The 17,618-nt window shown below is 52.9% G+C and overlaps 1 protein-coding gene across 1 annotated transcript in view; it reads right to left on the reverse strand.

The window, feature by feature from the left end:
- The window catches only part of SCTR (secretin receptor), a 74,058-nt gene that overhangs the window by 24,293 nt on the left and 32,147 nt on the right, over positions 1 to 17,618 (reverse strand). Inside the window, exons 3-4 of the mRNA XM_069461296.1 lie at positions 9,268 to 9,375; positions 4,102 to 4,205 (exon numbers count right to left, since the gene is read on the reverse strand). Coding sequence (XP_069317397.1) covers positions 4,102 to 4,205; positions 9,268 to 9,375 — 212 coding nt within the window. The remainder of the gene's footprint in view (positions 1 to 4,101; positions 4,206 to 9,267; positions 9,376 to 17,618) is intronic.

Here is a 17,618-nt window from a genome sequence, read left to right on the forward strand (position 1 = left end):
CAACTAATGTGCTCCAGTTCGTTAATGTCCTTTTTAAATAAGAGACCCAGAACCACACAGCTGAAACGCTCCAGTTGTATGCTCTGACTAGGAAGAAGTAGAAGGGGACCATCACCTCCCTGCTCCACCTGCTGCACTCCTGTTAATGCAGCCAAGCAGGCATTCCCTGCTGGCAGCCACTTCACTCTGTCGGCTCATCTTTGGTTCCAAAAGATCTCAGTGACTAGAATATTGAGCCAAAAATTAAACTGAAATATAGAGATTGCAAACCTGCATTTAGGTTCAAAAAAATAAATAGTACAATAGTCTTAAAAAGAATCAAGGAAGTAAAAATTTTAAAAATAATGCTATATCATTTTTTACCAATGAGATTAACAAATATTTAGAAGTAATAACTTTCTATGAAGACTAGAGTGACAGTGAAAATTGCTCTACTCTTTCTGGAAAGTAATATGGAAATATGTATCAAGAACATTTGAGGCTGGTCCAATGGTAGTGGGCTATCAGAACTTACTAACATTAGTGTCACTAACGTTGGTATTCAACCCTCCACTGCTAAATTTGACTGGCTTGAAAAAAAGAAAAAAGAAAAAAAAAGGAACCTTTGAAATATGCATTCCTTTTGACCTCACTTCTACCTCCAGGAATTAATTCTAAGAAATAATCAGAAATATAAAAGCATACGTATATATAAAGATCTTTATCACAGAACTATTTGTGATGAAAACACTCAAATGTCCAACAATAGAATAGCTAAGTTATTTTAAATCCAAATGACTTTGATGTTATACCACTAGTAAAATATTGTTTACCAAGAGTTTAAAAGAAGTCAGGACATACTGATGATGTCTTGTTATATGAAAAGGCAGAATAGAAATTTTACATGTGTAATGTGACTCCAGCTATACGTAAAAAAGTGTTAGGTTGAATTATATGAAATTGTCCCTTTTATGTAGATCAGAAATGACTGAATATCAGCCATTTCCTGTGGTTCAATCTTATACATGCGTAGAAACAAGATTGTTAGGAGATATGTTAGATGTTAATAATGGTTAATTCTACATTGTATACTAGGTTTATGAATAGAGTGGTTATTTTCTTTTGTAATTTTTCTATATTTCCAACTTTTCTACAGTGGTAAGTGCTATTTTATAACCAAAAGAAAAGGTTAAGTAATTTTTTTAAGAGGCACAAGAATAGTATAGGGAAACCTGGCTGACAGCTGTTCATATGAAAATGACCTTGAGGTTAGAATGGCCCCAGCTCCATGATGTCACGCAGTGTACTGTAGAGAAAGAGCACAGGCGTCAAAGCCAGGAGATAAGGGTTCCAAACCCAGGACTGTTACTCACCAGCTGTGTGACCTTGAGCAAATTACTCAACTTGTCTGAGTCTCAGACTCCTCATCTGCAAAATGGGGATAATAATATCTACCTTGCAGGCTTGTTGGAAGAACAAATAAGGTATCAAATGGAATATCTGGACAAAGCCTGGCACTTAGAAAACATTCAGTGCATGGTAATTTTCCCCCATTCCACCACCCACCCTGCAATGTGAGTCCCGGTATAAGATGGTATGAAGTATGAGATATGATGTAGCTGCTAAAAATTAGATCTATTCTCAGTTACACTGAGAGTACTGTGAGCAGCTGACCACGTAGGAATGTTTGGAGTGTTTTGTCCAGGTCTGGGCATGTTATTTTAAGAGGCACATTAATAAACTGGAGCATTTCTGGAGGAGGGTGATTGTGTCATCTGAAGAGTGCCCAAGAAAACCGGTTACATTACACTTGGAGGGGAGTAAAACAAACTTAGAGGAGAAAAGTATTAGACTGGCTGACATGCAGAAGGGCCAGACCTCATGTGCACTGCAATGGGGGAAAGTTACCAGAAAGGAGGTAGATTTTGACTCAGGGTGTCCAAAAATGTTCTGACCACGGGGGGTGGCCTTTGATGAGATGGCTGCCATGTGACATTGAGCCTCCCCACTGACATAACCACTCTCCCAGAAGCCAGAAGTCACCTCTCAGGGATGAGGGGAAGAGCCTTGAAGGGCAGTAGGTGGCCTTAGATTAACGGTCCCTATAGACATTGGGACATCAAAGCTCTGTGACATGTCAAAAAATTGGGGACCAATGTGTCAGCCTCTAATCTTGCCATGCACAGGCTGAGCTCCACAGCTGAGGGTGCAGCCTCGCTCCTGGGGATGCCCAGACTAGCTTGCAGGAGGCTGACGAGGCGCAGGGTGACAGGTGTGGAGTGTTTAGACAGAATATGCTGTACTGTCTTGTGGCTGTAGTCATTGTCTGCCAGGTGACCTGCAGCCTGGCTCACAAGCAGACCTCTTCCTGCCTTGTATCTGCAAGGCCTGACCCAGAGAGAACCCTTCTCCCAGGAGGCCTGCTGGGACCCTCGTCCCTCAGCTCCTAACGTCTGTGAATCCTGCCACCCCCAGGGTCCTTGGGGTCCAGAAGCCTCACTGCCCACTGTGTGGGATAGTGTTGCCTCTCTGTGCTGTGTCCTAACTGTGCCACCTGCTTTCTGTAGCCTCTACATCAGCTGTCAGCAAACTTTCTTTAAAGGGACAGACAGTAAATATTTTATGCTTTGGGTGCCTCTTGGTTGGTCTCTTTTGCAACTACTCAGCTCTGCCCTTGTCATGCAAAAGAAGCCTTGTGGTGCAAATGGCTTGGCTGTGTTCCAATAAAACTTTATTTACAAAAACAAGTGGTGGGCCCGCATTTGGCCCAAGGGCTGTAGTTTGTCAACCCCTGCTCTAGATAAGCAAACCTCATTTTGTAATATTTACCCATGTGGCATCTATGCCTGGTCTTTCTGCCAATCTGAGTCCACTATTGGCGTTTGTCAATAGTGTAGTGGTGTGTGCCAAGAAAGGACATTGAAAAAAGAAAAGAGGAAACAAATAAAACCAGTGAATGCATGTCTTCACCATCAGTTGACAAAAAGAAGACATTTTAATGATAAAAAATAGGATGGTTCAAATCTCAGAATAAGGAACAAAATTTTGTGCCAATTTTTGAACCAGTATATAGGGACCAGTGAACCATGTGGTCTGGAAACTGTTCCAGTCTTAGAGTTGTTTTTGTGGTTGTTGTTTTATGTGAGCTGAAGCCAAGCTAGGTCTCCTTTCCACCATTTTTGGACAATTAATTTTCTGAGTCAAGTCCAGAACTTTACATTTCCCTTTGTTAAATCCTAGGTTTGGGATTTTCCAGTTTTAATCCTGCCATGAACATTGCGGTTAGGGCACCGGACTCCATTCTTCCCAGCTGATTAGTCTAAACCAGCGGTTCTCACTGTGTGGTTTTGATAGATATAAATCACAAAAACTAAAGCTTTTTAGGGTCTTCAGTAATTCATAAGAGTGTAAAGGGGTCCTGAGGCCCAAAAGTTTGAGAACTACTGCCCTCTGCCAATGATTGATTCAGGGGTGGGCGTGTTTAAGTCACTTTGGGCCAATGAGATGTGAGGATAGGCTTGGGGGGTGGGTTTGAGAAAGAAGCTTTCTTGCTCTTAGGAAAGAACCACAGGAAACCAGGCTGCCCTCCTCTTGGGCAAGCAGTAGTGGAAAAGTGTATAGCTGCAATTGCTGACAGCAGTCACCTTACAGTGGAAGGAGTGACAGCCTCAGGAAGAAGCCCCCGGAATATCAGGAAGAGAGGTGGAAATAACATAGTCCTTGGAGATTTTGTGGTTCTGCTTCATCAAAGAATCCTGAAGCCCACTGTTTGCATCTCCAGTTACGTGAGCCACATTTACTTACTCAACCATTTAGAAATTTCTGCTATTTGCAGCCCAAAGCATACCTTTGAACCTCCATCCTACCACCCATCATAAAAATGTTCTCTCTTAGTTTTATAGATTTTACAAATCTGATACACATAAGCTCCTGTCTTCATATAAGTCAGTTCCTGGCTGTCATCTCTAGGTTGATAGACAAAGGCAGTGAAGCAGCCCATAGACCCCAGGCGAGCAGGGGTGTGGGGACCTAGGGCAGCCCCCAGATCCTGACCACTGCCCCAGGCTGGGCCCACCCTGTCCTCTCCCGTCCGGGGCTGGGGGTGGAGGTTGGCAGGCTTACCCGCTTCTCGTTGGAGGAGTCGTTCATGTTAACCCCACAGGCCAGGTCAGGCCTGGGGAAGGTTTCTGACCAGCCGTCATGTGTGCAGTTTCGAAACATGGAACCTGTGGGTGCCAAGCATCCTGTAGGTGAGCAGTGGGGGCTGGGCACTGTTATTTTTATGGTAAAATCTACTGTAACATGTAAACACCCCAACTACCTCATAGTTGCAGAAACTGAGGCACACAGTGGTTAAATAACTTGCCCAAGATCACTCCCTAGTAAATGGGGGAAAGGGATTTGAACTCTGGGGTTTGGGCTCCAGAGCCCACACTCCTGACCACACACCATGAACTAACCCTGTTTCCGACCCTGCCAGTGCTATGCCGGGTCCTGTGACATTTAACGGGTGGGTCCCCGGGGAGTCTGTGGTGGCTGGCAAGGACCTGACCACTCCCATGATGATCTTTCCCCAGGCTCCCATTGTCACTCCTCTGCTCCAAGGAAGTTCTGTTTTATATGTAACTTCATGCCCTGCTCAGCCAGTCATTGAAAACCACCAGAATGCCACTGAGATAAACGCTTCCAGGAAGCGCCTCTCACAGAAGGGATGGAGTTAGTCCTCCAGCCAGGACAATGAGGCTGCCCACTGTGTTTCTCACCACGCGGACAACGGTTTCCCTGCCTCCCCGGTGCCCGGCCCGGAGCCCTGGCTCATCAGACGCTGGCTGGCTGGCTAGATGGGCGGATGTGTGTGGATGAAGAGCCTGCTCTGGGCCCTTCTACAGAGGAGAGGAGATCGTACTCTCACAGGAGCTCTCAGAGCGGGGCCCAGCTTGGGGAAAGGAGCCACCAGCCAGGAAGTCCTGGAAGGCAACCAGGAGGAGGTCCCCTCCTTGGCTGAACAGCCCAGCTGCATTCTGCGCTCTGGGCTGCCAAGCAGGGCTGAGATCCAGCTCCCGGCTCTGTCCTGTGTTGGCGCTGCAGGTGCAGGGTGCCGACCCCCGAGTCCTGTGGGCAGGAGCCCTGCTGCCCCTTTGCTCTCCCACGAGCCCTGTCCAGGGGCACTTTGACAACCCCAAATGGGCCTGGCATGCTCCTCTCCCACAGCCCCTAGGAGCTGGGCCACTGGCTCGCAGGGTTTAAGGTCAAACAGTCACCACTCAGCTGGAGAAATATGGCTGGCTTTTCTAGAACCCGCCATTGCACTAAGTGCTTTACATACAGATTCTCACAGTGTCCCACTGAGGGAGGCGCTCCTGCCCATACACAGTCCAGAAAACCAAGGCCCAGATTGGGGGTGGGGGCACAGCGCCCAGCCAGGTGTATCCCATCGCTGTACCGCCCTCCCACCTCGCCCTCTCCCTGCGGTCTCAGGAGATGGTGATTTTGGGGTCTGGGCATGCGCAGACTATGAAGGCTCAGGAGGGCTGGAGCACAGGGTTAGAAGCTGACAGATCTGAGTTTGAAACCCAGTTCTGCTTCTTGGTTGCTGTGTGACCTTAGGGGCATCACCTCTCTGTGCCACAGGGAGATAATCTCCCATGCTGCAGGAGTGAGCAGGAAACGTGATAGCATACACAAAATGCCCAGGCTGGTGCCAGGCACAGCGTGGGCACCGTGGCATTACCCCCTTCTCTTTTTGGCCTTTCTAAACTAGGCAGGAGTGGGCGGGGCTTGGAGTCTTGGAATTTAGGGGAGGAGTGAGAGGTTTCTAGAATTACATCAAGGGAGCTAGGTTGTCAGACTGGAAAGAATGGTGGTCAAATTTAGGCTGGTTGGATGGGAAGTCAAGTTAAGGGAACACAAACAGCCCCAAGGCCAGAGTGGAAGATGATGAGACAGCGGCAGCCCAGAGGCTCGCCCAGGGCAGCAGGCCTGCCTGTTCGGGGGGGGTCTCTCCTCCCTGATCCGGCAGGATCCCCAAGACAGATGCTGCATGGGATCCAGGCTAGGTGCCCATGCTGATGCGGCACTCGGCAGAGGAGACAGGTTGGGCTCTCTCTGGGGTCCCTTCAGCCCCACCCACTTCCCAGAGCTTAATTCCTAAGGACCCCTAAGGGGTCCTTAACCAGGTGCAGGCCATATACGCCTCAGGGGACCCCTGGAAGTACAGTCAGTGTTTGTGCATATGCATGTGTGCAGTTTGGGAAAGAGCCAGTCCAAAGCTTTCATCCGATTTCCCAAAGGCTCCAGGACCCTAAGCAGATCAGGAACCACGACTGCTTCAAGTCAGATCTGAGCTAAGACAGGAGAGAAAGAGGGCCCAGGCCTGACCCCGCCCAGGAAATGTGTTTTTTAATAAGGAACTCTGGAAGACCAGTGCCCTTTTAAGAATCAAAGGAATGCATCGTAGAGAGAACATGCTAGGCCTGGCAGGAAGAGAGAAACATCTGGAGGCAGAATCCAGGCTGTACTTCACCCAGTCACATGGACACCCATCCTGTCTGGCCTGTGCAGTAGGTGCCCTGAGAAAGAATTTATTCTTTTTCTTCTTTTGAAAGGAATGGTCCAGAATACCACCTTGTCCTCACTGTGAGCTCCACCCTGGGGTGGGGAGTGGGACCCCATGAGGGGAGCTTCCTTCCTGAGCGGAGGTGAGGGGCAGGGTGCTAGGCTGCCCCTCACCTCCGCTAAGCTCTAAGCTCCTAGGTCTATTGGGGAGACAGTGGGGTCAGTGGGAGTTCTTGGTGACGCACTGAGCCAGACAAGCCTTGACCTATGCTCTTGGGCCGGCCAGCACCCTGAGACAGGGTGTGAGCAGCGTGGCCCCCAGGGGTGAGACGGACACGCCCACCACCCCAGGAGCTGCGCCCGGCGCCCAGTAAGCAGGACCTCAGAGTGGACCTGCGGCCCCACAGTGACACCATGTGGCGGCGAGGAGAAACTGAAACAGAGGCAGGCACAGGACCCCAGCTCCATCCTCACAGTGTGTGCAGACATGGAACTGACCCCCCTGACCCTCCTGACCCTCTGGGGTTCCCCCGGTGGGCTGTGAGCAGTTCAAGGGTGGGGGAGCCTCAAGAGGGAGACAGTGGGCTTCTAGTGGATGAGACAGGCAAGCCATTAACTGGGGAAGTATGTGACAGGACTGGCACAACACCAGCTCTGCTTAGCCCCTGCAGAAAGGCAGGAGGGATGGGGGCAGGGTGGGCAGAGGCCCTGTGACCCCAGGAAGGCGCAAAGCTGGGGCTGGGAAGGAGGAGAGCTTCAAGTCCTCTCCAGCAGGAGAAACACCGGCCAGCCGAGGAGGAGCCCTGGACGGGAGTCAGAAACCAGAGCCCGGCCCTGGCCTTGCGCCAGACCGGCATGTTGCTCCAGGTCAGCCCCGTCTGGACTAGCGTCCTGTGTCCTGAGCTCCCAGACCTAGAGACAGACATGGAGGGTCGTGCCAAGAGGTAACAACTGTTGGTCATTTTGCCAGCATGTGCGTGGGGTGGGGGCAGCATGGGAGGAGGAGGAGAAGAAAGACAGGAACGGGGTGGGGAAGAAGGGACAGAGGAATATATTTAAAATTTATTTCCAAGCACAGCCTTGCAGGACAGGTGTTATTTATTCTTTCCATTTCTATAGTCAAGAAAATTGAGCCTCAGAGACAGTGAGTAACTTGGGCCCTGAGGCTGACTGGCACCCAGCTAGATGACATTTCCCCGTGTCCTTTGCAGTTAGGTGTCACCGTATGACTGAGTTCTGGCCAAAGGAACGTGGGCAGAGTGGTATCCCTCTCAGGCCTGGCCCTTCCAGGCTCCCTCCTCGGGGTCCTCTGGGTGCCTTCCCCTCCCCAGTTGGCCTGGAAGCTGTGTGTCGAAGCCACAGCTATGAGGTGGGGATGCCAGAGTCACCCGTGGAGGAGAGCCACCTGCTAATCAGGGTCACCTGTTTGGGACTCTACATGGACAACTATCTTATGAAGGCTTTGAGATTTGGGGGATTTGTCTGTCACAGCAGCTAGCACTACCAAACCGGTAAGAGGAGGAATGGGGTCCCAACCTGCCTGCCTGGGCCCCTCCGATTGCCACGGTATGGAGTGCTGAGTGCAGCTGCAAGGGCCAGTGAGGAACATGCTCCCAAATCTCTGTGTGTGCATGTGAGTGTGAGTGTGCGCGTGCGTGTGCGCCCACGTGCACTGGAGACTTACAGGGAGAAGAATCTACACTCCTCCCCCACCATCTCTGACCCATGGTGGCCCTGGCCTTGCCTGGCTTTGGAAGGCGGGTGGGTCTTAGTGCTAGATCACCCGTCCTTTAGTTTGTTCTTGTTCAGGGGCTCAGCAGGCAGCTTTTTCTGTCCTGCATGGACAAAGGAAGAGGGACAACAGGCTAGGCCAGGGCAGGCTTCAGATGATAAAGGACCCCATGGAGGGCAGGACCACAAGCCAGGAACCTACCTTGCCCCCACCCAGGGGTCACCCTGACCACAGGGCCGTAGACCTGCCTTGACCATGACCTCAAGGACAGAGCACTGGTTCTGAAGTCGGAGGAATCAGGTCTGAGTCCCAGCTTCTCCACCTGTTGCTATGAACGTTGGGGCAAACTGCTAAGCCTCTCTTGTCCCCGGTATTATTACTCTTTACTGGATCAAGAGAAAAGTTACATGATTTGCAGGGGTTTGTGATGACTAAATGAGCCCATGTATATAAAAATACTTGGTCAACCTTTAACCAATGTGAGTCAATTAGGAAAACCCTTAAAACTGCAGTTGGGGGTTAAGAGATCTCCCAGGAGGGCAGGGGCTCCCAGGGAGGCCACAGTTTATCAGCAGGGCCTGGCAGGATGGGCACAGAGGAAGGAAGTGTTCCGGAAGGCCAGGCCATTTGGGGGCCTGGCACTACCAGGGTGGGATCCAGACACAGGGGCTGGCACAAGGTCCCTGGCTGCTAATGGGGCAGAAACATGGAAGGAAGGAGGGGAGCCCCTGAATGGGGGGCACAGGGCAGAGAGAAGCAAGCCCAGCCTCCGTTCTCACCTTCCCCAGCACATTGCCTCCCGCCCCTTTGCTGGGACCTAATTAGTGAGCCCACCCCCCATTCCCAGGCAAAGCTTCCATCCCCTACAAAAATTGCCCCCATCATTTTACCCCCTACTTGTCCTCAGAGAAGGTTCCTTGGCCTCCCGCCTCTAGGCTGAGGCCCCACGCAGGGGGCCACCCCTCAGCCTCCCAGCAGGGCCCCACGGGCCGCGTGGTTACCGTTTCTGCTCGTGAGCAGCTGGAGGAATCTTGGGCAGGCCACTTGCACAGTCTGTCCCGGCGCAGAGGACGGCCAGCAGCTCGTGTTGTCCCACAGCCCCATGCAGCCTGCCAGGAAGAGCAGCAGCATCAGACAGGGATGGAGCGTGGACCAAGGGCTGCCCCACCACCCTGTGCCCATCCCTGACACCCTTGCCTGCCTGGAATTCCCACTACACACTTCCAAAGTTCCCATCAGGTACTGACGCCTTGGGACCAGGAACCAGTGGTGTCTAATTCCCCTTCCCAGGGTGAGTGCTCAGTGCTGAAGACATAAAAGAAGAAAGGGAGGGAGGGAAGGAGGCAGGCGGCAGGCAGGCACATGTACCATCTCATATAGGCCTGGCAAGTGAAGGTCTGGATTTCTCTGGAGCAGAAGATGGCACATCTCGTGTCCTCAGCTTGCATTAAACAACTCAGTAGCAGTGGCCCTCCCTCCTGGCTGCATGGGAGCTTTAAAATATATACACCTGGGCCCAACACTCAGGGATTCTGATTGAATTGGTTTGGATGGGGCCCAGGTGTGATATCTTATGAAAGCTTTGCAGGTAATTCTAACGTGATGTCCCATGATCCTCAAACTGCAGCTTGTATCAGCGTCACTCAGAGGGCTTTCTAAAACACAGATGGATCAGCAGGTCTGGGGTGGAGCCTGGGAACATGCATTTCTAAGTTCCCAGGTGTTACTGATGCTTCGAGAAACACCGCCCTGGCAGCTCCACCAGTCACCACTGTGTTTGTGGCACAAATATTGTTAAGGATATTGCTTCCTATCTCTCTGTGTTCCTACACAAGGCCCCTCCCTCATGCATTAGATACCACTGGTTCCTGGTCCCAAGGAGTTAGGAGAAACTGCTTTCAATGCAATGAGAAGCTGAACTTATGGTGAACAACCAATATATATCTGTCCTTATAGACACTGAATTGGAGGCTGGTTTCCTCTTTGATTTGGCAGCTGGGAAGCTCAGGGCCAGATTTGTGGCCACTTCTGGTAACCAAAAGACTTTGAAATGAATCAAAAAGATTGCTGGGTGTTTTCAATGCAAAATTAGACATTATCTAAGTACAGCCTTCTGGGTTATCTCATTCTATGGGGTCTCAGGCCTTTTATTGTCTTTGAGCTATTTTGCAGTTCTGTAAGTTGTAGATAATTGGTAGCAATGCAAATGATTCTTGTCCAATAGAAATACAATTGATTTCCATTCTCTTCTCCTCGTATTCAGCCAGTATTACATCTATTTGTAAATTTATTTTACCGTTCTGCCTTATATGTATGGTGCTCTGAATTCTATGAACCAGTGGTAAAATCTTCCTGATTTTCCCACTAATAAAATAAAATGTTTGTCAAGTATTCATTTTATATTTGTATACGAGTTAGAATTATACTGTCTTTTAAGAATTATCATTTCATGTAACCACCCACCAATTCTCCCAAAGTTGATCCCAGATGGCGGCAACCCAGGGAAATTGCTTCCTTCAACAGGCTCTGGAGACCAGTGCCCTCTGGAAGGACATCCCTGGGGCAGGTTTAGAGGGGGCCGGAAATGAGCTGAGGGACACTCATGAAGTGAGCACCCTTCATCCAGCTTGGAGAACGAAATACAGTGCATAGCACAACACCCCAAAGAGCCAGGACTCTTGGGCCTGCAGACCTGGGTTCCAATCCTGCCCCACCATGACAGCTGCCCCAGCCCATTCCCCCATCTCTTCTGGAAGAACCAGTGCCTCCCTCCTGGGCTTGTCCAGAGGGGGAGTCCAAAGCCCACCTAGTAGGCAGTGGTGGATGGCACCCCTTCCCCACCATCTGCCCAAGGCCTGTCCCTTTTTCATCCTGGCATCCAAAGGGTGAGCCAGGCTGGGTCCTCCAAACCGCAGTTTTTAGCTCCGGGGACTGGGAGGTAGGTGCAGCCTGCAGGGGTCATTGGAGTACCCAGACAGCAAATCCCCAGCTTTTGTAAGGTATTGATCCCACCAGGCTCAAAGCATCAGTATCCCTGATGCCTTCATCCCCTCTGAGTGAAGTCTCCCTGGCCACCTGTCCCGCTGCAGAAGTCTGGCCTCCAGCGTTCATCAAAACCAGCCGGGGGAGCATGTCAGAGGCTGCAAATCTCTGGGCCCCACCCCAGGAGATTCTAATTCAGTCCTCCTGAGACCAGACCCGGGACTCTGCATTCTAAGAACTCCTGGAGCTGCTGTTGGTCAAGGCTTGCTTTGAGAATTTCCATGTTGCACTTCCCTCCTCCCAACAGCTGAGGGCCCCCTATTTCCAGGCTCAGACTTCAGAATGGCTCCCGGGAGCAATTCTGAGACTGTGAGACAGGCAGGCCCGGACCCACCTCCCAAGGCCGGGGGAGGTCACTGCCAGCCAGTGTCTCCACCTTGGGGCCTGGGCGCAGATGCAGAGAGCCCACAAGAGCAGGAACACTCTGACAGCCCACTGCTGGGGCCCCTGGGCCTGCGTAGCATAGGCGCTCAACACACGTGGCAAAGGAACAAATGAATAGACGAATGCCGGAGCCCCTGGCTGCCACACCAGTCCCCGTCAAGCATCCTCGTAAATGGACTTTCACCTTGACACCTGCCAGCTGCGGTTTGGTGCTGATGGGGAGGAGCCCTGTGCTTCCCGTACATGAGCTCCTTTAACCCCACAGCAGCATCCCAAGGCTCCTGCCCCACCCCCATTTCATACAGGCAGCAATCAGGCAGGGAGAGGAGCAGTGGTTTCCAGGGGTCGCACAGCCAGGAAATGGAGGGGCTGAGAGTTGACCTTTCCAGCCCTCCACCCACTGGACCCGTCCCCAGGTGACACCGAACCTAGCTGCCTGGAGCCCTCCTTGCTGGAGACAGGCTCTGGGGGTGGGAGAGGCAGGGAGGTGGGGGAGGTAAGGGGTGGGCTGGGCCAGGAGGGACTGGGTCAGGGGCATGCAGAGGGGAGGGCACACTGGAGAGTTGGGAAGCTGAGGCAGGTGTGGCCTGTTTCTGCCTGGAGGTGGGGCCAGCCTCTAAAGGGGACCAGGACGTGGGAGGGCCCAGAGAGGCCCAGGCCTGACACCAGGGTACCTGGTGAGGGCATTGGAGGTGAGGCAGCCCCGGGAGTGACAAAGGCAGACTGGGGCCCTGGGCAACGGTGTGGGGACAGGGTGGAATTGGAGATGGACACAGACGGCAGAAGGCAGGGTTTGGATGGGGCTCCCACGAGGACAGTGGAATCATCTATGAAGCCAAGGACCAGGGTTCTGTGTCCTTCAAGGAATATGGGAGACGAGAAATTCCTTGGATGTTCCTGAATCTTCACCGTGAATCTCGCAGTGGGGCCTGCCAGAGGAGGGGTCAAGGTCCTCTCTATTTTGAACTCCCCCAGGCAGGGTTCTGCCACGATCCCGGAGGCTGTGCTGCTCACCAGGCCTGAGCAGTGTCCCGGCACCCGGCAGGCCTCCCCAGATGCCTGTGGGATGGTGACTTGGTCCCGGGAAGCCTGGGATGGCCCTTTACGGATGGCCTGCTGTGTCTCTCTACCCTGAGCTATTCCAGTGTCTAGAGTCACAGGAGGCTAAGGCTGACCCCGAGACCTCACTCTTATGCAGCCCTCTCGGCGCAGCAGCAGGACACCTCGTTCCAAGGCGCCACTTTGCTGCCAGCTCAGGCCGGCGTCTTGCGTTGGAAGCAGCGGGGTAGTGCCAGAGCACGGAAAAAGCAGGAGGCTCCTACCTCCCTGGGGACAAATGGGCTCAGGGCTGGCTGGGGCTGGCTGGGTCAGCCAGGGCACCGGCTGCAGGCTCCAGGCCATGAGGCTGGCAACACATGCCTGACTGGCCAGACAGATGCGGGGGTGCCAGGAAGTCTGAGAGGCTGCCTGACCTGGGTCACATCAGGCAGGCCCCACAGGGACACTGGGGATGAGCCAGGCCTGTGCTCACAGCAGCCCAGGGGTCAGGTAGGGTCACTGCTCCACAGTAGAGATGAGGAAGCTGAGGATCCAAGAGGCAAAGTGACAAGTGCAGGGTGACAGAGCTGGTCATGGTGGGGCTGGGACCGCACCCAGCCTTCCCATCTCTGCAGCCCAGGGCAGGTGCCCACCCGCCAGGCTGGCCCTCAGTGGCAGCAAGCCTGGCTGCTAACCCCACACAGCCTCCTTCATTCCCTGAGCACCTGTGACATGGTGTTACTCGCAGCCCTGGCCCCACTGTCTGGGCACAGAAGAGACCCCGGGTTTCCCAGTCTGCAATGACCATATCACACGCAGGTGGCCTGTGCTTTTGGCTGGTACACGGTTGAGCATTTTTTATTTTAATAATTACACATTTTTAGAGAATTTAATATGTATTAGAAAAATTGTAAAACTAGCACATCACATCTGTGATTTTATAGCTACTCTTATTTAGATGAGGCTGAATTTTTTAAGAGTCTATTGATTTAAAGGAAAAAGTATGAAGCAAATCACAGTAGAGTGGCACGTGGCTGTAGCTGGGCTGGAGGGAATGTGGCCTGGGGAGCTGGGCGGTCTCTGTAGCCTCCTGGCTGCTTGCAGGGACCCTCTTGTGCTGCTCCCAGGGTGCAAGCGGAGCATCTCAGACCCCACTCCTGGAGCCTCCTCTCCCAGGCCCTGCAGGAAAGGGAGGCGAGGAGGGTGCTGCCAGCTCAGCTGCAGCCTGCCCCAGGCTCGGGCCAGGGACAGGGCGTGGCTGCCAAAGGGCATCAGGAGCCCAGGGGAGTCCGGAAGAGAGCTGGGAACTTTGTCAGAGAAAAAAGCATTAAAAGGCAGAACGTGTGAAGTACTGATTCATGCCACATCGTGGGTGACCTCGAAAACATTATGCTCCCTGAAAGAAGACAGACAGAAAAGGTCACCTATTGTATGATTCTGTTTATATGGGATGTCCAGACTTGGCGAATTTATAGAGACAGAAAGCAGATTAGTAATTGCCAGCGGCTGGGGAGACAGAAGAATGGGGAGTCCCTACTTAGTGGGTACAGGGTTTTATTTTGGGGTGACGAAAGTGTTTTGGAACTAGCTAGAGTTCGTGGTTGCATACAGCATTGTGAATGTATCAAATGCCATGGAATTGTTCACTTTAAATGCTTGATGTTATGTGAATGTCACTCACTAAAAGAGGCACAAAATAAAAAGCCTGTTTCCTCCTGCGGGTGCTCTGGGGAGTGGGCAACCAGCAGGACAGAGACAACAGGGTTGGCATGTCCCCATCTGACGGTGAGGACACTAAGGCCCAGACAGGACCAGCGTTGTGCTCGAGGTCACACAGCACCTACATGACAGAGCAGGGCACATGCCCAGGTCTGACTGCCTAGCCCACACCTCTCCTGCGGTGCCACCACACTGTCCTTCTGGAACATTCTTCCCCAAGGGAGAGCCAGAGCCCGTCTACCAGCCAGCTCTGAGGGGGTACAGGCTTCTGTAAACAAAGTAATAAATAGCCCAGTGGTCCAGGCCATGCAGATATTAGGGTGACACTGAAACATTCCCACAAAATGCTGGGAAAACCTTGGCCACCTAACCCAGAATAGCTGAAGAGTTAATTTTTTATTTGTGATAAGTGTGCTGGGCTCGGTGACAGCTCCGTGAGCGGCATTTCCTGTGACCCGTCTGAGGTTCAAACATTAACCTCCACCCCAGGGAGGACCGGAGAGCTTAACCATTAACCCTGTACCCCCAGTGGAGAGTCCCGCAGCCCCCCGCCCCGGTCCGGCCCCAGGACAGGGCCTTGGCCGTTTCTCCTCTCTTCTCAGACTTTCAGGGACTTGCCCCTCAGCCACTCTCTGTCCTACACTCCCGGTGGCCCCTTGGCCCGGCTTTCTCACCCCTGCAGCAGGGCAGGGCTGGCGTCTTCTCCGGCAGCCCGGGTCCTCGGACACCCTCTGCCTCAGGGGCTTTCAAACTGTGTTTGCAAAGCAGCAGACCTTCTTCCTAAATGAAAACTGCAGAAGGTCAATATGCAAAACAGATCCCCGTGGCCTGAGCTGATCTGGGTGGGGCTGGGCCCGCCTGGCCACCCTCTCACCCACTTGGGTGCACCAAGGAGCTGGGACAGAGCGGCCGTGAGAGGAGCTTCCTGCTATGATGAGACACCCTGCTTTCTTCAGATATTAATTCGCTCATTTCCCACAATGGCACCATGAAGGTGGTGAGATTATTAACCCCATTTTAAACAGAGCAGAGAAGGGGAGCCGCTAGCCCGGATCCCCAGAGAGGAAGCAGCAGTCCTGACCCTGATCCGGCCGACTCTGTCTGCGCCCAGCCTTGCGCCCAGCCCCTGCGAGTCTCACCAGATCCAGCCTGGCACCAGCCTCGAGACAGACCTTCCTGCCACTGCAGGAGCGTGCGTCTAGGTCTTGCACCGCGGGAGCCCAACAGGAATGCCGGGGCACCCAGATGCCGCCTAGGCCCCAGCCAACGGGGTCACTAGTCAGGGGCTGAGTCGGCTGGAACCACTGGAGAGCAGTGGGGACATTTTAAACATGTCCCTTCCTTCTCAGTGTGAGCTGGAGTTCACCGTCATCTCTCCCAGAGGCTTGGCATTCTAGGCCTTATCTCCCGGGGCGCCTGGTCATTGGGATTTTAGGCATCTCCTTGGAGCCATGGGGCCGAGGGCAGCTGTGCCACAGGCTGGCCTTGTCAGTGCCTTGCTTCCTGCTGTTCCAGATGTTTTCTGGGGGTGGCAGGAGGCTCTCAGTAGCGCCCCTGTGAGTGCCAGAAGACCACACAGTCTGGCTCCCCAGCACTGCTATTGAGCCAGTAGAGGGAAGGAAAGGCTCAAACTATGAGAGAATCGTCTGTCACATCTCTGTCCCTCACATGGTGGCTGACTGCATTGGCTAAAGCACACTTGCAGCGTCCACACTGCTTGGCCTCTGCCACCCACACACCCTCATTTTCCTCCGGCTGCTCCTGATGGATGAGGGCTGGAGTGCCTGAGGCTCGCCCCAGGTCCTCTCCTCTTTCCACCCCTGCACTCTCTCCCTCGCAGCGGCGGACTCACTTGCCACCTGCGAAGTTTCTCCCCAGCCCTGACCTCACCTCTGAAGCCTCCACCCCACACATCTAAAGCTGCAGTCGTGATCTCCATCTCCTCTCACCCAAGTACCTGGTCTTCCTTCACCTCTTCCTCCAGTGGCTCAAGTCGAACACCTGGGGCTCATCCCAGATTCTCCCTCTCCCACCTCATTCTCGATCCGATTCCTTGCCCTGTCTGGTCTACATTCCCACTGGAACAGCTCTTCCACGTGTCTGCTCCCCTGCACTCCTTTGAGCAGACCCTGCCCGTAGCTCCTGGTTTTCCCCATTCCTGTGCACACCACCCTGCTTTGTCTGGGGGCTTCTTCCGCTTTGGGGGCCATTTTGCCCCCAGGCACAGCAGGTGGAAGAGCACGGGAGGAACGCTGCAGCCCCGCCTCTGACTGACGGGAACCGGTGGCTACGCACTCCAGCCCCTTTGACATTCTGAGATATGTGTTCCACACTGGCTCCTCAAGTGGGCCCGTGGACCAAGCTCCAGGTGCCCAGTGATAATGCGACACTTCCCAGCTTCCTTCCCTGCTCGTCTCAGTTCCACAGCCCTGCTGCTCTTGCCTGGAGTCATCAGCTTCTGAGGAGCCCAAACAAAGACACCCCATCTGGTCCCAGGGACCACTGTCTCTCGCCCAGACCACCAGCACCCAGTGGGTCTCTCTCATTTCCTTCTCCAACCCACCTCCCACACTGCGGCAAGGGAGATCTTTTCATAATGTAGATGGTGACACCACTGGCCTCTTAAGACTCTTCAGGACTTTCCATCACTCTTAGGATCAGGATGAAACCCCTCCGAGGGGCCAAGGAGCCCCCGTGTGCTCGTCTTGCAGCAGGCTCCCTTGCATCTGTGTGCCCGGCAGCTGTCAGGCATGGCCGGGCCTTGGTGCCAATGTCACTTTCTCAGGAAAGCCTTCGTGGAGTCCCAGACCAGGTCAAGACCCCTGGTTATACACTCAACCAGAGCCACACCCTGTCCTTGTCTCGTCTTGTTTTACACGAATGCGTGATGAATTGATTCACGTCTCCCTCACCAGGCAGAGTCATGATGACTATGGAAAAGGCTGCCCAATGCTATTATTCTCTTATTTCTCTCTAGCTGAACCTGATTTTGTTCAAGGCAGCCACATGCACAGCTAAAACTTCAACCTCCAGCATCCACTGAGCCAGGACTGGCCATGCAGTCCAGTTCCGGCTGATCAAGCAGAAGCAGAAGGCACTTGGAGAGTTTTAGGAAAGTTTGGCTTCTCAAGATATTGCACCCTTCCTTCTTGTGACTTTCTTTTTGTTT

The sequence above is a fragment of the Eulemur rufifrons genome, chromosome 1, assembly GCF_041146395.1.
Source record: "Eulemur rufifrons isolate Redbay chromosome 1, OSU_ERuf_1, whole genome shotgun sequence".
NCBI lineage: Eukaryota > Metazoa > Chordata > Mammalia > Primates > Lemuridae > Eulemur > Eulemur rufifrons.